Source organism: Dysidea avara, chromosome 3 (assembly GCF_963678975.1).
Source record: "Dysidea avara chromosome 3, odDysAvar1.4, whole genome shotgun sequence".
NCBI lineage: Eukaryota > Metazoa > Porifera > Demospongiae > Dictyoceratida > Dysideidae > Dysidea > Dysidea avara.
In genome coordinates this window covers 21237740-21262138 of record NC_089274.1, presented here as the reverse complement: position 1 = coordinate 21262138, position 24399 = coordinate 21237740, and the positions used below count along the sequence as shown (strand labels likewise).

Genomic DNA, 24399 nt, shown 5'->3' with positions numbered 1-24399 from the left:
TGTCCATCCATGTGTCTGTCTTAGGTGTGGGTTCACATGTGTGCACTTTAATTGCCTAGTTGTGTTGTCTTTCAGGCTAAAGTTGTTTGCATTCTGGAACCAGGAGAGTTGTTTGCCTTCTGATGCTCTTGGGAGGTTACGTCAGTTGTTAACAGCTCTGTACTCCCCTAATACAGAACGAGAGGTGACCAACACACAAAATGTACACACGTTCTGACTGTACCCACTATTGTGTAGTTCCTCAAGTATTCTACTAACTTGCTGTTAGAGTTAACATCTCGTACTCCAGACTACACTAAGAGTCCGTTTGATACTCCATTGTCAGAGTGTAAATTTGAGGTGAGTAAGAGTTGTCATCCATTAAATCCATAGATCCAATTAAAGATCATTGAATCATTCTTTGTTATGTGACTAGTATCCCAGCCTGACTCCTATAACTTGTCATTTTAAATATAAGGTTATGCCATGGATAAGATTGGGAGTCTGAACCATAAATGTTGGCTCTGTGTGTGCACATCACTTTACTGAAAGTAGTAATGCCACTCTCCACATTTTTACAGGACTATCACAACATTGACTTATCCTGGCAACAGAAACACTTACAGATGACGCCATTGTTTGCGGCAACACAAGCCGCCACTCAACAGGCTGGTGATGCTGGGGCCTCCCTCCAACCAGGACTGATTCGTGCCACCCAACAATCAATGGCATTTACCCCAACACAAGGTATGTGTAATAAGGGGCACTGCTGAATCTCTGGAGTGCTAAATTTGTGTACAACAGTATCACGTATACAAGTAAGTATTTCAACAGCTACGTAGTAGAATTTTTTAAAGAAAGAGTTCTTTTTCTCCCAAACACTGACAAGAAAAAAAATTGTACACAAGTGGTGAATATTTTTGTTAACAACACAAAATCATTGTTCTCTGCTATAGTACGTACTTACGTAGCTCTATGTCGTAGTTGTTTATTTGAATGACTGCTCTTTAATAGTAGTAAACTGTATACTGAGCCATGTAAGGTTCTGATATACTGTATAGTGAGTTACTTTGAGGGGGAAGTTGTCATGTTTTTCATGATCACTTGTAATTTAATTGTTCAGAACAGCACAATATTTATGCAAGTTAGTACCAGTGTTTTGTGATTCTTTACCCTTTAATTTCTTATCCCTCAAATTTTACCCAGTATATTTAACTTTTCCTATTTATCATCAACCAGATGAGGGAGGTTACAGCTGGATGACTCCCAGTGTTCAGTCACAAGACTACACCTTCACAATGGGGACTGCTGCTACAGCAGAAGGGCCACAATCAGCCATGTTGTTTACTGCTCCAAAATCACGACCACACAGAGTCTTCAAACCTGTTGGACCTGGATTTGGTCAGAAACTGCTGAAGCCACCATTGTCTGCCTCTGATGGAGGTCTGTGTCACTTTGTGTAGTGTAATATGTTGTGAAGGGAACTATAGTTGGTTCACATTTACATGAGCCCTCGTTTTTTGTTTGTATGTTTTTTAATAACTCTTGTTACAAAAGCCACCTACCAAAGCATTTAATTAATTCTTTGTCAAAGAAGGTACTTTGATACAAGCCAGAACAAGCAAGTTATGAGGCTTTGAAAAAATTCCTTAAGTCAAATTCAGGTGCAGCATGAGCACATGGTGACTGATTATTGTGGGACTCAGGTAAACAATCGGGTGAATGCTAACAGACTATAAAGAGAGGGGAGTGGGTATGTGTTGATTTTTGAAAGTGGTGTTTATCTACGTGCTGTATTACCTACTCAAATTTGGCTTCATGTTTGATGACAGTGTGTGTGACTGCACAACCAAATATGATGCTTGGTGTGATGATGCTAACATTTGAAGCCACTTTTGCCACATTTGTGAGAAATGTGTGTAATGTTGTTTTTAGCTAGGGAATTGTGTTGGGGTAGCTGAAAGAAGGTTGTGGATTTTGGGACACTTATGGCAGCCCTACACATTTTAACACTTGTTGTTGGTATTCAAGAGGTGTTTGGGGTGATGTTTTCCTTTAAAACATAAGAGCATATGATCTGTGATAACACTTGACCAACCTCCTCTGATTTTCATACAGTGTCCTAACTGTAGTAAATGATTAACAATTTTAAAATGTCATGACTTTTCCAGGTAGCCAAGATGATAGTGGCACATCAGAAGTTTTGAAACTAAAGAGAAGATTTTTAAAGGATCGCACAGTAGAGAGTTCTTTTTTTGCCAAAATGGAGTTGAGAAAGAAAAAGGCTCGACAAGTAAGCATGGTTGTCATCAAGCATCTTGTTATCAGTAGCTTTACAGGAATTACGTCAAAGACAGAAGGCAGCCAGGGGTAGTAGGGTTGTCCTGTATCGGCGCTACAGAGAAGGGGAACTTCCTGATATACAGATCAAATATTCTGATGTTATCCGACCCTTACAAGCTTTAGCACAAGTGAGTTTAAGAGCAGGTTTTGAATTTGTTCCTGGTGGGTTTTGCATGTTAAGAAATACAATCCAGACAAGGACTAGATATTAATGTGGTTGCACATGTTATGGGCATTGAATTACATGTAAAAGCACTTGGCTATATATTCATGTAAATGAATGTTAACGTAAAATAACATGTCATAAAAGTGCCACCAAAAACAGTAATGTGATAAGGGATAACAAGTAGTACAATAATGGTACACTATTGGGTTATATGCTTCATCCTAACTTTGTTTATAGAGAGACAGCAGTTTATCAAGACTGCTATTTGCCTCTCTCTTTACCTCCATCTTACAAGAGATAGAGGAACTATTGACAGAGAGTGAAGTAGACTCCACCCATGCCACTATTAGAGAGAGCATCCAGAGTACACTACAATTATCTGTGTTATATCATCCTCCATTTATTGGTGGACTACAGGTGGGGTATTGTCCTCTGTTGTAATACTGCATCACTTGGTTGCTAGGATGTATGTTACCATGAGAAACAGCTACAGTTAGAACCTGGTATTGTGTCAACAACTGCATTGAGTGGTAGCCAACAGCTGATTGGTTAGTTGTAATGATAATGTCATTGTGTTGACATCACTGTTGCCGTAGGGATCATGTTGTTGGAGAAGCAAGTGCTAAGTGCTAGTGATGGACCAAAGAGAAGTAAACGAGCTAAAGGATTACCATCAGAGACAACCACCATGTGGATTGAACTGGGGAAGTGAGTGATGTGTAATATACCACTACAGACAATAATCTACACACACACACACACACACACACACACACACACACACACACACACACACACACACACACACACACACACACACACACACACACACACACACACACACACACACACATTTACTATCTTGTTTGTTCATTCATTCATTGTCAGGCTCTACAAGACCCTCGGTAACTATGACGTACTGAGGGGCATATTCTCAGGTCACGTGGGCACTAAAGAAGTCACCAAGCTAGCCCTAGAGGCTGAGGAGAGAGGAGACTACCATAGTGCACACCAATACTACAAGGAGGTGAGTGATCTGTATATTCCTGTGATCAGAGGATGTCTGAGTATATTTACTGCTAGAATGGCATACAGTGCATTTGTCAATAATATGACATTTTGAGCTGAAATTTAGCCTACAAATTCTGCTCATGTAATATATGAATATTTATGTAGTTGTATATGTGCATGTGTGTATACACATTGCACATAGGGTATTTGTGCAGTCTATACATATTTTGTTTGTAACCATACCCACAGGCATTGGGAAAAGATGATTGGCCAGATGAGCCCCCAACACAGGAAGAGGAGGACCTTTGGGACCAGTCACTGTTAAATGTGAGTAGCCCATCATGACTAGTAATGTGTGAATGATATACAGTGTGTCTTGTATAAAGATTAATTCAGGTTGAGAACCAAAGAAATTAATCTCCATTGTTTATTACTCCATTGCACTGTTGTATGAACTAAGCTTAAAGAATCTAGTTACTCAGCATCACACAAAACTAGACCTCTATATTCCATACTTACACACTATCAAAATATGGATGCTTGAAAATGCGTATATAGCATCATCTTGTGTATTGCTGTATTGATATGTATCACACATCACTAAACCTGACATGTGGAGTCCATATCATGTGACCTCATTACAGTGTTACGAACACCTCACAAAGTGGCCTGAACTAGAAAAAGCAGTGATGGTGAATGTTGATGATAATGATCCTCCACGATTGGATAAAATATGGGAGGATAGCTACCACCAGGTAATCACCACGGTTATTACACTGTATTCATTACCATGGTGACCAATATTAGGAGCAATATTTGCCATTTGTGCTACACTCCAAGTTGAAGTTAGCTTGTGGAGGTGACCTTGATCCTTCTCTGGCCAATTTCATTGAACAAGCACTGCAGATTGAAGAGAGGAAAGTTCTATTAGAGGTGTGTGTATGATTGTGTATGATATATGTGTGTGTAGGATTAGCACAACATCTCTGCAAACTCTACGAAACATTAAATTCAAGTAGGGATCATAGAAATGAAAAGCTATGAAACAAGGAATGCCCTTTATACCTGCAGCTATACTTAATTCCACGACTATACGACCACATGTAGGTATAGGCAACCTCCCTTGTCTCATTGCTTCTTTTATTTCTATGATCCCTAAAACTCCTAGTTTTCTTTCTACATACTTTAATATTTTGTAGTAATGGTGAATCTGCATATACCACATCAAAGGGAAGAATGGTGCCACACAATTAGTTGTGCATCTGAACACACTCCCGGCGTGACTATCAATCTATCATACCAAGAGTTCATAATATATATATATACTGAGGAAAGTATCCTACTCTCATATACCCCTGTAGAAGGGCATATCGTGAAGTTATAACGTAGTACTTCTGGGTTCGCCCGTTTTCTTTGTATAATTAATGATGTCATTAGTTGAACATGGTATCGATTGAATGCGTACCTAACAACTTCGCTGGCAACCAAATTAACTCCAGCTCTAAGCATTTCTCAACTAGCTACAATCGTTCCTTCACAGGTTAAGACTGCTTCGTAGGCATTTCTTACTAGGCCATTCACGAATACGGCTATCCTGAGTGTCGCAAGTGTGAAATGGTGCTAACAATTCTTACTCTTTTACGGCTGCTCGTACGTCACAAACTACAACATCTTGTCGTTATGTCATAACTTCACGATATGCTTCTACAGGGGTATATGAGAGTAGGATACTCTTGTCAGTATATATATTATGAACTCTTGATCATGCTAATTGGCTATTTTGTTTTGTTTTCAGCTATGTTGCTTCTGTTACATAGTACTGTGTACATGTGGAGAACAGAATTCTCTGCGATCAATCCATTCACTATAGTACCTACTGAATTTATAGACAATTCCCGTTATAAACATAATAGCCAGTACAAGAAATCGTTATTGTGCTACACACGAATTAACACTTATGTACTAGTGGAGAGAAAAAATGCAACACAAAGGAGGACAAAGGTACATCCATAATGCAGACAGAAAGACACATCCAAGCCTGTAACATTAAGACCATCATCAATATGTCACTTGTTTCCCTTTCCTAGGATAAGCAAGCATGAAATCATACTGGTAATGTACAAGAACTTTAAAAGTTTAGTCATATACAGATGTATGTATAAGAAAACAGCTCTGTCAATATACATTTATATGATTACAGAGATACACAAGAAGTATGTCTAGTTACTTTGACTGCAGCTTTACTTTTGACTTCAAACACACAGTTTTCACATTGAGATTAGCAGTTCCCTTCTAGATATGGTTGTACTGTTAACGTGCTGCAATAACCTTCCTAGGTCATGCCACAAGCACAACTAAACATCTCTACTACACAATATGACATGCTTACCTACACATACCTCCCTTCCACCACACCTGGCTCTGTAACCTTACAACACTGAGAACAGACCTTGATTGACCACAAACATATATAACACATAATGAACATACAGGGGGAACACATAATTTGGGGGAAATTTGGAGGCTGATTCAGAGCGTGTTATCACCTTAGACATTCTACTTATGTCATACATTGTAGACTTGTAACACATAGTCATGTCTTTTAGTACATCATATCATGACAACACATTACACACATCACATCAATATACCACCTTACACATGTAATGTCCTACACACATTGCATTGTGACAACACATACCCACATCACATTGTAACAGCACATTTCACCAGTCATATCATAACGCATCATGTTGTGACAACATATTACACAGCACATTACTCACATTGCATTGTGACAGCGCATTACGCCTGTCATGTTATGAAACAAATCACATCAACACATTACACAGAGTTTATTACAATCTGACATGATGATAACATAATCTAAATTGTAATCTGATGGTGTAGGTGTTCATATATAATATACTCTGTAGGTGTTAATGCATAATTACAATTTACCCATGGTTGTTATTAGCTCTTGCCAAGATGGGTATTGTTCAACAACCTCTTAAGGGCAATGAACATAAGTCAAGTATGCCTCACTACTCCACCAACCCAGAGACTTGATTGGCCAATCTAAAACCCTCTGCTGCTGCTGCTGCTGTAGTGGCTGCCCCTATTCTATAACTGTGGCTTGCGAATGGAGGTCAGCTTGCCGCAGTAGGTATAGGTGGCAAATGTATCAGTCAAGTTTATGCGTGTTTGAGGTAAAAACTGGCTTGCTGCAAATACAGACCCTAAACAATCATGGTTAGGGATCATGCTGGAGTACTGGCTTGACAAGTTGATGTACCAGTTGCTGCAATATGGAGAATATGACCTTTGCGAAATGGATCTGCCATATTAGGATAGATAGGTTGTTAGCTGTAAGTCGAATGTATGACCATCATAGTGTAGCAGAATCTGTCACTGAATTAGTAAATTCACCAACTCTGAGGAAACCATAGAATACAATCGTGAAAGCAGCCCACATGATACGTTGCTCGAGAAGTGTAAGATTTGAGTTACGAAGTTGTCTTTTAAAGTCTGCAGCAGGTTTGTAGTAATTGGAAGTCCCTGGTGTTTGGAATCACCTTGGGGAGTGGTGTATACTTCTTATCACAAGGCCGAGTGGTTCATCAGATGTAGGACCTTGCTCCAAGTGGGCCAGGTGGATCCCCACTAAGTAGACTTTTATTGTTTTGTAGGTAACATGTTGACACTGAAGTACTTGAGCATTAGGCTTGAAGCAGGGTAAGGGGGAAATATGGTACTAGTACTGACCGCAAAACTGCAGGAAGCTGTTGACTAGGTGGATGGAACTACACTGAGTTGAATAAACTACTGCAAGGTGCAGAAAGGATGTGGTCGGCCATGCACGGTATCATTGATTCTGAAAACGAGATAAAGAGTCAGCAATACAATTACACCTGGTATATGTGTGGTGATAATTACATTAATGTGGTAATGGGCTGCAAAATACAATAAACAAACCAATGCCATGGTTGCCGTGTTGCATGTGGAACCCTTTCGCCAGATGTCCATGATTGAACGGTTGTCACAGTAGAACAATATCCTTCTTTTGGTCCACAAGTGGTCCCAGAAATTGAGGGTGTTGACAATGGCAAAGAGTTCTTTCCATACTGTGGGTATGCTTAATTGTGCTGGTGTCCAGTGGGTTTGAAGCCATCTGCCACTCCAGAAAGCACCCCATCCCTCAGAGCATGAGGCGTCAGTGTAAAGATTCATTTTAGGTCTATTAGTCCACTGCATGTTGAGGATCAGTGATGTGCCAGACCAACCTGACAAAAAGTCTAGCCACCGTATGAGATCAAGTTTGGCTTCCCAAGTGATGGCATTGAAGTGATGGAGGTGTGTGACAGTTGTGCTATGGTCGATCAATCTTTGCAAAATATGCAACCTGCAGGGACCACTTTACATGCAAATGACAATCTCCCAATGAGGGAGAGCAAATGACATTTGGTGCATTCCTCCAGTTACATGGTTGTCTGTATTTCTTGAGGTAGTGCTGACTTACAATCTTCAGATATACTGGCTGTCATGAACACAACAATGCCCAAGAATGTTATTCTCAATCAGGAAAGATAAACTTCTCTACCTTAATGGGTGCATCGGTTTGATGGCAGAGGGATAGCATTACTTCAAGGTTTCTAGTACAGTCTGGGGTATGCTTTCAGGAAATCGTCAAGATAGTGGAGCAGGTATTGGACATGGTAATTGTTATGTAGAATCCAATGGATAGCTAAGGCAAGGCGATTAAAAATACAAGGAGCTGATTTTAAACTGAAAGGCAATGTTGCCTCACCAGCAGATGCCGAGAAGATTCCAATCCTGTTGTCTGACTGGGATAAGGTGAAAAGCATTCTTTAGGTCAAGGTTCCTGGATCCAAACTATTGACCATTGAGTATGCTTCGTCTATAGAGCAGTATGAAAGTGTGTATGTACTGGAATCTATAAAATCATTATCACTACAACCTGAAGGGGCTAACAGGAAATAAATTGTATGCCAGCCACCATCGTGCTTGGGTACAATGCTAAAGCGTAAAGGGAGATAATCAAAGGGACCTAAAATACAACTGTTTAAGCACTCCTTACCGATTGCCTCATCTGGAATAGTCGGGTAGGTGAAGGCTGATTACAACAGTGCGGGACCTAAATAGGCAATGGAGCATCCCCGTTGGATATCTTGTAGGAGCTGATTAACAAAAGCTTTGGCCAGTTGTTTGCTTAATTCACACTCAAGAGTGAGTGGTCATATTGGGGTGCATGGACCCTGCTCAATTATAGGTGGAGAGTTAGAAATGGTGTGTGTGTGTGAGGGGGTCATAACATTGCTCGCAGATGTGACACAATCAGGATTATTTGCACAATCCAAGGTTGTTGAAGTCTCTGCAGATTGGCATATTGGTTGAGTTGGATAAAGATGGCTGGCAAACAGTGCACTGGAGGTGGTTGATGGCTGGCAAACAGTGCACTGGAGGTGGTTGATGGCTGGCAAACAGTGCACTGGAGGTGGTTGATGGCTGGGATGGTGGTAGGGGGGATGAGGGTTTCTGGCCAGTCCATTGGATAGGAGTCCACTATGCTGAGCTGGAAGTGCACCTGCACAAAAGGGACAACAATCTGGGAAATTATTTGTGCTGTTGCAGTGTGGACGTGGGCAGTGGTCCTGGAGTTAGCCATGCATTCCATCCATAGATCTGAAATGCAGGGAATCCAAGCTCAGTGTAGGAAAACTACCAGCTAGTGTTCGGAATTTAATGTCGTACATCATCCATGATGTTATTGGCAGTTGCAGATTAAGCAATGCAGTGCTTGTCTTAGATAACAAGGTGTTGACATACATATTCCATGCAGAAAAGAGGCGATTTACAAGTGGGCGTGGAGATTGGTGGGAGGTGCAACTCACCACCGTCTGTGTACATCTGAAAAATGAGGCATTGTGTTTGCGCTGACCAAAAAGGTTGCACGTCACAACCCGGAAACATGGCAAAGGTAATTAAATTATTGAAATCAAATCTGCAATAATGCAAGCATGCAGGCATGCTGGAATTGGAGGAAGAAGAGATGGATCTGGGCCAGTACCCTATTGCTGTTACCCTTGTGGTTGCCCCTCTCATGCTCCCTGCATGCCAAATTAAAATTTTGGTTAGCTCCTGTTGCTGTCGAGGAGAAGGTTACAGTTGTTGTGGTCAATGAGGTTGGAGCTCTGAAACTGCTGGGTATGCTAGAAATGAGGAGCTGTTTTGTTTCCTAGCTGCGAGTGTTCACCTGTGGGGGTGAAGAAGTTGTATAGCCTTGTTGCCTGTAGTAACTCAATTCCTAGTGCTTAGTTGCAATTGTAGGAGTTCAGCAGGCAGCAAGTGCAGTTGGCCACAAAAGTGAGTGAGAACGGTTGAAAGCTGCTTACTCAGCTGCAGATCCCTAAACAGTTGTTTGTTTCTTAGTACAAGGCATTGGCTAGTTAGTTAGTTAGTTAGTTAGTTAGTGAATAGAAGTTATTGGGAGCAAAAGTCACACTTTTCACATTGTATATGTAGCAAACTGGCTTGTATTGCGGATATTGCACGCTGTGTTCCCACATTGTTTCACTTGATCTAAATATAGTGTATAGCTTTGCAACAGTGTTCAATATAGGCTGAAGATCAGGCTTGTCTGTCTTCAATAGACTTTTTTGTGGTATTCATTGTTGAAGAAATGCTTCTCAAAATGCTTTGATCTCCTCAGTAGAAACAGAATTATATAGTTCAAAGGTTGTGATCATTTAAATGCCATTGGTGTGTGCTTTTTGTATCTTTCAGATGCAATAGATTGTCCCTGCCTTTAGCTCCAACACAATGGAGACTAAATTAATGATGTATTCTGCAAGATTTCTTCATGAATGTCTGCAAGCTGTTCTACAAGCTATCAGCATGTTTAAACTTAGATTTATAAAACAGTGCAATCAAGGAGAGTTGAGATAGTTATCCGATCTATCATTGGAATGCAGTAACGGTATGTGCTTATATCCCATTTCTTGAATAAAGATATACATTTTAGCATATCATGTAATGTTGCAAGGTTGAAAAGCTGCATCCTTTTAGTACACTTGCCCATTGTCCTGAAGATTTTGGATATGATGACATTTAACATTGACACTTAGAACTAGTGAACATTTGGTGAAGTCATGGTCACCTGCAGTAACTGCTTCATGTTCATGGGGAAAGTAAGGGATATCTTTTTCATTGGTTGCTTCTGGGAAATTCTGTTTGCTCACAACACAATTTTGCAACTTTCTCTCTGGGGTTTTGTGGACGGATATACAACGTATCCAAGTTTCTAATGGTAGTATGGTACAGGTGTTCCATCTGGGCAACATTGTTTTTCCTGGACAGTAAGATCTCTTATGAAAATTTGCTTTGGCCATAAACACCACAAAATCATGATATATGATTATGTCTGGATCTACAAATTCCAAGGCTTCCTTGATATGCATGTCATTTTTCCATTTGTGGTGCATGAATCACTTTGATCTTTAGTTAACTATTCCTGATAACATATGATGCAGTGTAGCAGTTAAAGTGAACATCCATTTTTGGTCCATTAGATCTGGTATGATAATGTAGAATTTTGATCTTTGATGGATTGTAGTACTATGTCATTCTCAGCTTGTACATTAAAGCTATCCAGAACTCTCCAGATAAAGTGGTATTTCCCTCAACTGTGAAAGCTGCAAGAACTATAGGTGTTGTACAAGATAAGGATCTTTAATGACCGTGGAATTGTGAATACTGAGCTATAGAATCTTTGTGGGATATGATCTGTTGTGTAATTGAGTGTAGTTTGTGGTCACATACTCTGTTTTCACAGGCCCGGTCACAAATTAAGAATTTTAAGTTGGATTAGCAGTGAAACAATGGAGAAACTAAAAGTGGTATAGTACTTCAGTCATTGTTATAGACAGCATTTGATGAATGTGAAGTGTCTGGTACTTAGCATTGGATATACTAAGTAAGTTCAAATAAAGGTTTCTGCAACAATCTGGTTTGAAAATATTTCTATAGAGATGTGATGCAATTCTGTTGCACTAAGATTATCTTGTGTTCTCATTCTATGCTAAAATCAGTAAAGCATTGCAATTCTTCTGGAAATAGCTGATCCTCCCTGAAAAAACTGTACTGTGATGTTCATCTTCTCACCAAAGTGTATTGCTTCTTTTTTTTTTTTTTGGAGAAAAGCAGCACCATGATCAACTATATCTAGTTCTATAATATCACTAAATAGCTAGTCCTTTCAGTTTTTAATGGGCAGTCCATTGTTTGCATGTTGTAAAACTCACTGAGCTTTTTCTTAATCAACAATTTGGATGGATTGTTCACATTGCAGCTTTCAGATTGCTAGCAGTCACTCTACCTGCTCTGTGCACTTCCCATAACTTGCATCTTGCTTGTTGTCTTATGGCTTCCTCTAAGGTTTCTTAATCTTTGTTGACAATTTTATAAGAACCCTTCACAATCTTTGCTGCTGTCAGTAACGCTTCATATGATAGATTCATCTTGGATGGATCAAACAGTGATGAGATTAGTGGTGGAAGCTGTACTTTCTGTGATACTGGTACAAATGGGTCATTAAACTTGTGGTGGATGGACAGAATGTTAAGGTGGTAACCAAGCTCATTGTTCATTCTTGCATAAAAATCTTCCTGATCACTCCTCAGTTCTAGATTAGATATCCTTTACGCTATGCTTAAATGATTTTGGTTGCTAAATCATTGACTTGCAGTGGTTTACTTTGGGTAGGGAAAAACTCACTTCCTTCATGGGAACTGGTGAAACTACCTTCTTTGCAGCAGCCACTGATTAGGCAATGATGTACATGATTGTGGTTGTGCTGCTTTGTGCATACACATGTATAACACAACACCAACATGGTTACACACCTCAGACAGTACAGTATTCACTGATCACCTTGCCACTCTTCTTCTCCACAGCTTGTATATACAGCATGCTGCTTCACTGCGATGGCTTGACTTCCCCTTTTATAATTACAGTACTTGCCCATGTCTTAGTCCGCAACGTGCTCATCCATCCCTCTGCAAACACCATTCTGAAGGCATCTTTCGAACGCGTTAGCTGGTTTGCCGTCGCAAGAACGGTCATTACTGCTACATACAAGCATTACTGCTACATACAAGGTAATCGTATATATTCGTGTAGCCCACCACTGGTAGAGATCCACAACTGATGTAATGGCCAACATTGCACTTAATACCAACAAGTTTCTCTGTGTAGAGTGCCTTCTCTAATTTTGGCAACACTGAGGCATACTCGGACAGCTTTATTGTTCATACAAAGTAATTAACTAATCCACACTCCTTACAATCCATTTAGCAGTCTAAACAAATCCACTGCTACAAGACACTACAAAAACAACTACATGCTACAAGAACACATCCAAAATGGCAGATAGTATCACGGAATTAAAAATCACATAGAGTTATGCGTAAATCGTAAATTCACCTATAGTGCACTCTATTTTTACCGTATAGGGTTACCAACCATGTGATCCATGAAGGCTTGTTAATAAGTTAAAGAGCCAAGAAGCTTCTAGTCTAAATCCTAGGGACCCACAAGAAGCCTGTCCTGAAATGTTTTCTGATGTTGTAGATCACTGGGCTTATGCATGGAAATCTTGAAATCTTACAAAATTTCGTCCCTGGTTTTATCGAGTTTGTCGATCCCTGGTCTGTATCAGTGGAGTATCACTAGATGTAATACACTACAAGAATTATTGTTATCACTTTTGTACATCGAGAGTTCATCAAGAAGTGAGGAAGGCCAAGACGAATAGCAAATATCACATTGAATAAAGCTCTTGTGGAGCAATTTACATGTTTCATTTGTTAAACTCATCAAGAGAAGCCTAATGGCACCTTGTTTTTACCTATGAATAAAGTACGCAGCAGTTTAAGTGGTAACAACAAATTTGCACAGCCGCACAAGACAACTACAGTAACCCTCAGCACCCCAAGGGTTAATTACCTCCACTGTTCTTCAAAGAATTGGTGCAGCAGAGGCAATCTTAATTGACTGTATCCTTCTTAGCTGATTATCACCTTTGCCAGAAAAGCTTGACCCATAAAGTCGGATAAGATTCTCTGATGCTATTGGTTTCTTGCCCCCAGATGACAGACATGAACAGAAGTGTATTGTAATGTAATCTTCAGTGCTTTCAGACAAATTCAGTTTTTTGGTCTGTTTGTAAAAGTTTGACTACATCAAACAGTTCAGCCTGTATGCAAAAGCAGGCAAACCAGGCCAGTGACTTGACAAATAATTAATTGTTTAAGATTATAATTTAAACAATTTACTGCCTTCATGCTATGTGACTTGTTCCTCACTGTCCTTGTTTCCGCACTCTGTTTGGTGTACCATCTCCCATTGACCTATAAAGACAGCAGACCCAACTTTAATGTTTTGCTTGCAAGCTCTAATACTCAAATTGACTTGCAGAATGGAATAGATCCACCTGTGATTGATGAGCACTGAGGTATGCCTGCTGAGCTTGTTGTCCAGGAATAGACTCAACATCCATGGAAACCATTGAGAGGCCTCCAGTATGGGTCACTGGTACCTGCCCACGAGAATATGGATGACTGGTGCATTTGTACACTGTGAAGTGGAGTTAATTTGATGAACTCACCTCAGTTGCTAAAACTGGTTGACTAGACGTCATAGAAGCAATCCTATGTCCACCAGTGACTAAGAAACCAACTTAACAAACTTGTCCCCAAACTACACAAATCTTACTAGCTCAGTCTGTGACAATTAGATACATTTCACTAGCATATGCAACTCATGGCAACCACACAGGACCTATAATTAAATTTTGATGCAGGATATTAAAGACGGTGGTACAACATATAACTATAGTTGAGTTATGCATACCTGAAGGTATCAGTCAGTTAGTTAGTTGGTTAGTCAATTAGAAAATTTGGTTAAATATAGAAATTCTATAGAAACGTGTTGAAAGCATTTTGGTTCCTTCTAATAAAAACACATGGCTGGCTAGATTATACCTAGCCAATACTATCAAGTCATCAAGAGGAAAGGTGAGGTTTTTTGGTAGAAAATGCTAACCTTCATGTACATGATCCCAACTATACAGTACTACAATACTATATAATAATTTGAAGCTTCAATAGAAAAAACCTTCATGGTAAGAACAAAGATTTTTGGTCCCAACAGGTCTGGTTCCATACGTAAAAACATTTTCTATGTCAAAATTCTGGCACCCTACTATATGTATACACGGGCTGTAGGCCTTCTTTTTTTTTAAGTTTCTTTCTGGTGGAGCTTACATGTTATTTTGCAGAACAACTACTCTGATGAGCTGGCATTGTTCTACCTGCTACAAAATGATAATGATCGGGCTAACTACTACATTGACAACAGCTATCAACAGTTTATTAGGGTATTCCCCTGCTTGTTTGTGAATCAGTTGCTATAGGTGCTCTCACAGGACTGGTCCAATTTGAACAGCTTGTTGAGTTCCGCCCACCACAGCCGGCTCCACAGTCTGCAGAAATTGAGGGAGATGAAAGAATATCTGCAGTTTGTGGCTAAGAAGGGTACATAGTAGTGTTGTGGATGTGTGTGCTTGTTCTTTGTAGCATTCATTTGTTTGTAAAGATGTACTAGAATTTGCTAGATTGCATAAAAAATTTGTGAGAATTGTTTCACATATAGCCTGTTCATGTTTACCTGAGCCCTTAATTTTCCTTGCTTATTTTCCTTAATAACATTCTCTCAAGCCACCTGCCGAAAAATTTAAATGCCATAACTGTATATTAAATATGTACTTTTGATTTGACATGAAAGTGTAGTGAAACATGTTTAGCAATACCATACAAATCCATTAGGGAGAGTTCACACATTCACTTCTCTCTCTGATACTGGCTTTTCTGGGTGCTTAGATTGTAGTAGTTGAGAGATTTTCCAGAATTTATGCATTTCTATTAAGGTTACGGTATAGTCACGGGCAATCATTCAAAATTTTGAATGCCTATCGATTCTTTTTGAGAAGACCATAAAACCAGTCTAGCAGCGTGAAGTTTCAAATGAAGGTGAAGCCCTTCATATTTAATGTTTTTATGTAGCTACAGTGTAGTTTGAGGCAGGTGAACACTATAATTGTTGTAGTAACACAAGTAAGCCAGCCCGTACATCGCTCAGTTCCAGCTGTCACTACCATGTTTTTCCCCCGCCAAATACAGCAAAAGCTGTAGGTTGTATTGGCATTTCTAGGGCATAGTGATACTGTATATTAAATTTGTTAGGTCCTGTGGAAGCGTTTTTGGCGTGTTTCTTCCCAGTGACTCAGATACATGCCTTCAAAGAGCTTGTTTCACTTGAAAAAACTACTAAAAGTTCAATAAAACGTCTATACTACCAGTAACTTAAAAAATCGCTTCCACAGGACCTAGATATTTTAGTTGTTTAGCCACTTGTGTTGAAATTATAAGGATTCAGTAATCTGTTAGTCTGGTTTTTGGCGGTGGGTTTTTATAAAACATTGCTCTATTGTGGACCACACGCCCAAGAACAGTCGTTGTTCTGTAGTAAAAACAAACAAGCACAATTAGTTGTATTGCTAACACAACACAGTTGTTGAAATTATTTATCCCTGCTTGGTTTAAAGCAGGTTTGGTAATTTGTTCCGCCCACGCATTTTAAACTATCCCGTAACCTTAACTTGTTTGTTTTTACTACAGAACAACGACTGTTCTTGGGTGTGTGGTCGCCGCCAAAAACCAGACTAACAGATTACTGAATCCTTATAATTTCAACACAAGTGGCTAAACAACTAAAATATCTAGGTCCTGTGGAAGCGATTTTTTAAGTTACTGGTAGTATAGACGTTTTATTGAACTTTTAATAGTTTTTTCAGGTGAAACAAGCTCTTTGAAGGCTTGTATCCGAGTCACTGGGGAGAAACACGCCAAAAACGCTTCCACAGGACCTAACAAATTTAATATACAGTATCACTATGCCCTAGAAATGCCAATACAACCTACAGCTTTTGCTGTATTTGGCGGCGGAAAAACATGGTAGTGACAGCTGGAACTGAGCGATGTACGGGCTGGCTTACTTGTGTTACTACAACAATTGTAGTGTTCACCTGCCTCAAACTACACTGTAGCTACATAAAAACATTAAATATGAAGGGCTTCACCTTCATTTGAAACTTTTCACGCTGTTAGACTGGTTTTATGGTCTTCTCAAAAAGAATCAATAGGCATTCAAAATTTTGAATGATTGCCCGTGACTATACCGTAACCTTAAGCAAAGTACTACTGTAAAAATAATTTAGTGAGCTTTAAATAGTTTAATGCTTAGCCAATCTGAAATTTAGCTACGTATATGAAGAGTTAATGTGTGTGATCCTTGAGAGTTTTTGTTTTAGCTATCCATTCAGTAACATTTCCCTTTATCCAGACAATTTCCACTCAACGAGGCCACTCTACCAATTGTTGGAGGGATGGAGACAACGTAGTCCACACCCTAAACTAGACCCCCTCTCTATCTGGGATGATGTCATCAGTGTCAGGTGATCCCAGCCACACCTATTTTGTGTTATTCTAGCCACATCCCATCCTGCAGGCGTGTGATGTTGCAGAAGATTTTATTGTCCTACAAAGACTCTTATTCTGACAGGTACAAAGAGTGTTGACTTTGTTGTTAGGGATACTGCTAATAAGCCAAACAGTTACTGTTTGCAGTAATAATGATACTACAAGTATTTGAGGGCTCAAATCAAGCCATTAGTCCAACTCATACACAAAATAACCTCCACACCTTATAGCTTCTGCTCTGGACATTTTCTCATCACCAGTTCAGTTTGGTGGCTAATACACTTCAGAATTGAGGTGATTGAGAATTGAAATGATTGGTCCAGTGGTATACTACTGGTGGAGCAGTGGATTTCTAGGATGATCCAGTTTGGGTCAGAATCTAGATGGAATCCTTGATACCAAAATATCTTGTACTCCAAATTGAATAAAGGCATTGACAGTTACTGATATCTCTCCTAGTGTATCTTCGATGGATTCTGAGAACACTTCAGTCAGTGACCTAGAGGTCAAAGTGAACACTAGCATGGTGGAGTTCTACCTGCAGATGGCTGACAGTGCTAGGTTGCAGGTGAGCAGTGGGTGGGGAACACAGTTTTTAGAGAATATGTAAACTCATTTTAGCTCTGGTGAACATGAGCTAGATTTTGGATCTTAATAATTGTTTTTTTTTCTTTCTTTCTTTGTCGTGTTCTACAGTCAAATTATGAAGTTGCTGTACGTTATTTGAAGATAACGGAAGAATCAATAGATGAGGTGAGTGATTAGTCATATGATAGGTGGGGTTATTGTTGCAATAATTTGTAGCATCTGATTGGCCAGTCAGAACTACCACTGTTGCTGCTACACAATGTGGTTGAGCTGCGACTCCAGCAAGCTCAAACATCAGCCACACCCACAAAATGGATACATGACGTTGTTCCATTATTTGATAGGCTAGGTATGACTGGATGTGAATTAGGCATTTCAAAAATATTTTATTAATATGGGTATTTCTATTCATAATGCGATCATGTGATCATAGGAAGTCATACAGAAGCATCACTTCCAGACTCACTCAAGAGAAAGCATTTCATGTTGCTAGGCAACACACAACAGCTAGTTGCTGAGGCACTCGCCAGTTATGGTAAGGGGTGGGGTTAGTCTGGATCACATGAGCTGATCACATGACACAGGTAATCAGCTACTTGTTGACGTCAAGTTAGTTCGTCGTTTGACGACTGCTGCTGGCATTACTGGTAAGAAAATGGAGCAAGTTTCCTCAACTGAGGTTAGTGTGTGATGTAGTGATGAGGAACCTGGACACTTGAGGACACATATATAATTCAGACACTTGGTCAAGGTCCCAAAGTACATAAAATGGTCTGGAAAATTAGGGCACCTTTACATTACTGGTTGGTCCCAAGTTGCCCATATCATGCAGGTTATACCTATCAATGTTTACTGATTATCTTTGTCTGTCATTAGCTTGCTCACAAGTTGAACTTGAGGACATTGTCTTCTTACAAGACCGCCACCAGCAAAGATCACCAGATATCTGGTGGCACTGCCAGTTTAGTGGATGCTCTACTAGCCATGAGCAACTGGTGCAATAAAATGTTACTGGCTGAGGAGGATGGTATGTGTGTGGTGGTGGTACTTAATGTGTTGTTACTCAACAGCACTACTGCATGCAGAGTATATCTTTAATAGGCCGTGCCTGTTTGCCATTTATAGTACAAAATGTCACGCAAACTTGACTTTAGATGGTCACATTTACATCGTCATGGAGGATTTGTTGTATAATCAATCAATTTTGCTGAACCCTGCAGCATTTACTGTTTTCTTCTCTGTGTAGGTCAGTCCAGTGGGTTGGATATCAAGGTATGGTAGTGATTGTTACATCAATGCATCAATGTTTCATCATGACCTCTTAGCAATTTCCGTCAGTGATGGTGTCTCATTTGCTGAAGGCAATGCGTTTGGGATCATCCACAGCAATGCAACTATTTCCACGGCTACTACAGCTAGTTGAGAAACACCCTGAGACCAGGAAGCTGTTCCAGGCTAAGGTGAATAGTAAGGTAACCTCTCAGCTTTTATGGCGTCACACAGGCTAAGGAAGTTCCTTGCTGGATGTTCATTGGCTGGATTAACCAGATGGTCGCACTATTGGATAAATCAGAGGGCATGGCCGTGCATGACATTCTCATCTCAATAGCCACAGAGTATCCCCAGGTAGGCGTGGCTATTATTATATGCAACCCTTTTACCCCACCCCATGTTTGTAGGCCCTGTGCTACCCACTCAAAATCAGCACTAGTGGTTTACAGTTCAATGCAACTGATGATGTTACTAGAGCTAACAAACTAGCTGTTGACCAGCTGAAGAGTTTACTGGACTGTCCTCTAGTGGATGACTTTATCAATGCTTTAGAGCAGCTGACATCTCCTGAGCTGGTATTTAAGGTGTGTGATATCTAGTGTCATCACTGTGACATCATTCATGTCATTGTTAATACAACTTATAGGATTTGTGTCAGAATGAGTTGAGGCCATTGTTGGAGTGTAGTACAACACAGAGAGATCCTGCACAAATCAAGAAGGTGTGGCAACAGCTATATAGCCAATTGTTGGACCACAAGTCATGGGAGTCAAGTAGTGACTCTCTGTATGCATCATCCTCTCTAACTGTTGGACTGAAACAGAAGAAATTTGCTCAGGTAACCATTTGAGCCACTGTGACCATGAGCTCTGTTAGTGTTTACATGCATATACACTTACACACATTGCATTACACTAAACATATATTATGTCTTACAAAGCAGTGTGATATCTTGTCCACATTATCTTGTTAGGATTATGTCAAGAAAGTAGACACAGTGTTTGGGAAGAGTGGTGACAAGCTAGTGAAGATGAAGCTAAGGGAGTATGATCAACAGATCAACCAGCTACAGGAAGGGATGAAACATGGACTGAAGAAGTGTGAGGGGGCTGGTCTTCTGAAGGAGTACTCTCCATGGCTGCAGAACTTTCAATCCAGTAGTTATCAGTTCACCATTGAAGTGCCAGGTAAGGTTGGGCACTTTCAGAATTTAAGTTTAAGGAGCAAGTAGGACCTACACCTTTTATGGTGTGTACATTTTTACTTTTGTATACAAATTGCCCTCTTTTGAAGGTAAATTTTGTAACATGGGAATAATACAAGCTTAATTTTTAGTGGCCTGTGATTTGATGAATTATATACTAAGGCTGTAGCACATGAGATTGCTGTCAGATTGCCAGTACTTCAAAAGTCTTTACTTCTTCAGTCTCCATTTCTTCTTCATTCTGTTTTACTATAATGCAATTAATACTAGTACATAACTTTCTATGCTGACACTGATGTGCCCCACCCACTGACACTGATGTGCCCCACCCACATGTTAATCCTGCAGGTCAGTACACAGGGGACAGAAAGCCTCTACCAGAATATCATGTGAAAATAGCTAGTTTTGATGAGAAGGTGAGGCACACACACTGATGGTCACTCCTATACATCACCTCCACACCATATCAGGTGTTAGTACTGAGCTCCATCAGGAAGCCAAAGAGGATTACTATTAGAGGAGATGATGAGAAGGAGTATATGTTCCTTGTGAAGGGTGGAGAGGACTTGAGACTGGATCAACGTATTGAACAGGTGTTGAGGTGTTTAGTGATCATTGTGGTTCACTCTCCAGTAGTATTCCCAGTTTCTGCATAGCAGGAATGATTGTATTATTGGCATTTTTACTTGTCAAGTTCATAGTGTTTAACCATTAAGTTTTATTCTGTGGGTTCTGGCATAGAATTGATAAAAGATTTTTATCCGATTAGTTTGTACCAGCTTGTACCGTAGACTTGGGTTGTTAAGCACATGTGCTTATAATTTTTGGAGAGATTGCTTGTGAATTTGCTTGTTAAAATGCATGAGCTTATAAAAAGCTGCAATGAGTCTCTGCTAGAAGAGCAATATTCATGTCCACCACATTTTTCAAGCAGTTTTTCAAGCAATTTGGATACTGGTGTTCAGTCAAACAGTTTACTTTAGTTGAGGAAACAACAATCCTGAGAAGTCAGGTGCTGCTATTATCATTATACAGGTGGAGTACCTGCTAGAGTCATGCCTGGTGAGGCATCAAGTACACTGTGGCACTTCTAGTTTGCTCTAATGGTGGTCTTTTGCTGCAGTAGCAATTGTATGTTTTGTATCTACGTATACGCTATTTAATACAGCTAAGTTTTGTCTTGATGTATGTAGTAAGGTAATCTTAGTATCTGCCAATAAATCAAAACATGCATATAGTTGAAATTGCTACTGCAGCAAAAGACCACCATTAGAGCAAACTAGAAGTGCCACAGTGTACTCAATTAATGTTGTATTTCTTAAATTTGGCCACAAACTGATTTCCATTGTTTTACCGAATGAGTACATTGTTAAGTACACTCATTAGTGGTGTTCCCTGCAATGTTTACAGCCACATTAACTGCTGTCACAACTCTTATCCTCTTATGGTTATTGTTTCAGTTGTTCACTGTCATGAACAGTATACTATTGAGTGACAGTGCCTGTGGCCAACGGGGACTTTCCCTTAAGACATATCAGGTGATCCCAATGACACCAAGGTAAGCACACCACAAATTTGTTATGGTTATAAGGTGATAAACTGATACTATTATTAATAGACTAGGGGTCATTGAATGGGTCAATAATACCAAACCACTGAAGGATTTTCTAGTTAATGCCATGACAGCAGCTGAACTAAAGAGCTACAGGTAAAAATTGTTGATCACCTCAGTATGTTGTAATTCTAGAGAAAATCTATTTGCTTCATAAATTTAGTTACTGTGACAACACCTAGCTTGTAACCAAGTGAGGATAATCAGAACTCTGGCAGCACAACAGCTATATAACTATAGTATGTACAAGTTGAGCTGAATCCTGAAAAAACAGCTAAAAATTAGAAGTGGATTTTTTCTCAACAGAGTTAACATTTCAGCCAACCAGATGATTAGTGGTAACAGCAAAGGTGTCAACAACAGATACGTACGGTTTGGCTCCATTACAAGTTCGGGAAAGGACTGTAATGGACACTGTACTTATATGGCTTCCCCATACGGAATGTATTGTGAAAGTTTTGATTGGCCGGAAATATTATGTCAGACATTTGAACAAAAAGATTTTGAAATAATTTTAGCGGGTCAAGCAGTACTACAAATGAGCCAAATTTCAAGATAGTGTGTAATCGCATCCATGAGTTATTAAATGTTTTTGAGGATTCAGCTCAACGCGAACATACTATAATATAGATCGCTATCAATACCAAGTTTACCAGCACACACAATAATATTACACACCTGTGACACATGACCTTTACTATGTTTACTAAGACACCTTTCTTTCACTTTAGCAATGCCCCAAAACTACAAAATGAATGGTTGAAGAAGTATGGTTTCTACAAGGACATGTACAAGTCAGTGTAACCTAGCAATATCTCCATGGTAACTATCCTATGACATAGGAAGGTGAACAGAGAGGAGACAGAGAAAGAATATAAAAAGAAAGTCGCTTGTTTCCCCTGGAACCTGTTAAGGTAAAACCTGTTTACTATCATTTAATATGTGCTTGACTGAAAGCATAACTACAACATATCATGAAATCATAATTGTTAGGAGAGCGTTTGTCCAGTTGTCTGCATCTCCTGAAGCATTCCTAGTGCTACGCTCACACTTCACAAAGACATATGCTAGTCTGTGTGTGTGTCAGTACATACTGGGGATTGGTGATCGTCACTTGTCAAACTTCATGATTGACCTCACAACTGGAGGTGTGGTTGGAATAGATTTTGGTCATGCCTTTGGGACTGCTACTCAAGTGAGTAGTATTGTGTAATTCATGATAAATGTGTGAAGTGTGTATGTGTGCCATATACCATACAATGGGAAATTTCCATGAAAGGAAACATTTGCAAGTTGTTCATTGGAAGCTAATTCATATACTTTTTTATGTCCTAGTGAGAAAATATTCATGAATAAACAGAAAATTGCGAATGTTTTCAAGAATTTCCTATTATACAATATAGTGGGTACATTTCAAAGACTTTTTTTGGATATTTTGCCATTTCTAAAACTTAGAGGATCATCCATAATTTTTATTTCCGTAAGCATAGAGAGAGTACTCTTCTTTACTTCCCCCTCCCTCCCAACAATATTGATGCTATAAATAATCACTGTTAATTTTCCTCACTTCATCTTTGTTTCATCTTGTGATATGTCATAACATAGGCACTGACAGATCATTTTGGAGCCCTGTATACACTTCTTGTCTACATTATTCAATTATTCAGAATTCAGTTGCAACCCACCTTCAACATTATAACTGATCACTACTGCTAAATTTTTTTTAACAGGTGTGCGCCAGTGCGTGCCTGGTTTACTGAAATTGTTTATGTATTAACGCGTGTGTGCGTGCGTGCATGTGTGTGTACCTACCTACCTATGTTTGTTTGTCTGTACACACCCACGTGAGCAAAAATGTTAAAATGGTAAAAAGCAGTCAGGATATAAGAATTGAAAGCTCTGTATTAAACTTCCACACACATAAACTTTGCTGTGAGGTGGTTTCGTCTTGGTGGTCTGAAATACGGGTGTGGTGACTCTTTATATACTTTGTGAATGGTCTTCCCTTTCAGTTTTATAGATATTTAACAACTCTAAAGCAACGTTGAAGGACTCTTAGGCTACCAGAGATAGCGTATCCTTCGAGTTGAAATGGGGCATTACCCAGCACTTACACGAACCATAATGAAGGACGTGAGAAAACACGATAGACACACTTTGTTATAGTTACCAGTACATAACAACGTAATTACCAAATTACAAAATAATTCAAATATACTAAATTACAGTATAATTATCTACAATAGCAATACCATGAATATAAACTAAATTGTATATATACATGGTTGATCAATTGCTAGAATGGGATAATATCAACTGCGAAGCCTTTTATATGATGCTATATCTAAGATCAACACTTTGAAAAAGAGTAACCCCCTTCCCCCTGATGTACTCTTACTAAAATGATAGATGATCCTTAAAAGATATTTTATATGAAAATTTTTCTCTAGTAATTTTCCAACATTTTTGCCCATTTCAAGTTTAGCAGCTATAGTTAAGCACAAGTGTTCCTAGCTTTTAACTCAGTTGTGAGGCCCTTGTCAGTGTGTTATCTGCTACTTACCAGCTGAGATATGAGCTGCTACTGCTGCCAAGCTGTATTCCATCC

General features: G+C 39.4%; 1 protein-coding gene across 2 annotated transcripts in view; it reads left to right on the top strand.

The window, feature by feature from the left end:
• The window catches only part of LOC136250167 (DNA-dependent protein kinase catalytic subunit-like), a 74187-nt gene that overhangs the window by 48874 nt on the left and 914 nt on the right, over positions 1-24399 (top strand). For both annotated transcript variants that reach the window (XM_066042346.1, XM_066042347.1), the window contains 36 exons: positions 76-184; positions 238-339; positions 561-726; positions 1219-1422; positions 2151-2272; positions 2319-2450; positions 2726-2905; positions 2952-3036; positions 3085-3196; positions 3377-3515; positions 3749-3826; positions 4144-4254; positions 4307-4432; positions 14856-14954; positions 15003-15111; positions 16979-17090; positions 17144-17197; positions 17575-17683; positions 17812-17868; positions 17920-18052; positions 18137-18238; positions 18288-18382; positions 18580-18730; positions 18950-18975; positions 19029-19163; positions 19207-19329; positions 19383-19559; positions 19622-19813; positions 19949-20162; positions 20528-20595; positions 20650-20772; positions 21640-21737; positions 21798-21887; positions 22523-22585; positions 22634-22705; positions 22785-22986. In XM_066042346.1, the coding sequence (XP_065898418.1) occupies positions 76-184; positions 238-339; positions 561-726; positions 1219-1422; positions 2151-2272; positions 2319-2450; positions 2726-2905; positions 2952-3036; positions 3085-3196; positions 3377-3515; positions 3749-3826; positions 4144-4254; positions 4307-4432; positions 14856-14954; positions 15003-15111; positions 16979-17090; positions 17144-17197; positions 17575-17683; positions 17812-17868; positions 17920-18052; positions 18137-18238; positions 18288-18382; positions 18580-18730; positions 18950-18975; positions 19029-19163; positions 19207-19329; positions 19383-19559; positions 19622-19813; positions 19949-20162; positions 20528-20595; positions 20650-20772; positions 21640-21737; positions 21798-21887; positions 22523-22585; positions 22634-22705; positions 22785-22986 (4270 nt within the window). The remainder of the gene's footprint in view (positions 1-75; positions 185-237; positions 340-560; positions 727-1218; positions 1423-2150; positions 2273-2318; positions 2451-2725; positions 2906-2951; positions 3037-3084; positions 3197-3376; positions 3516-3748; positions 3827-4143; positions 4255-4306; positions 4433-14855; positions 14955-15002; positions 15112-16978; positions 17091-17143; positions 17198-17574; positions 17684-17811; positions 17869-17919; positions 18053-18136; positions 18239-18287; positions 18383-18579; positions 18731-18949; positions 18976-19028; positions 19164-19206; positions 19330-19382; positions 19560-19621; positions 19814-19948; positions 20163-20527; positions 20596-20649; positions 20773-21639; positions 21738-21797; positions 21888-22522; positions 22586-22633; positions 22706-22784; positions 22987-24399) is intronic.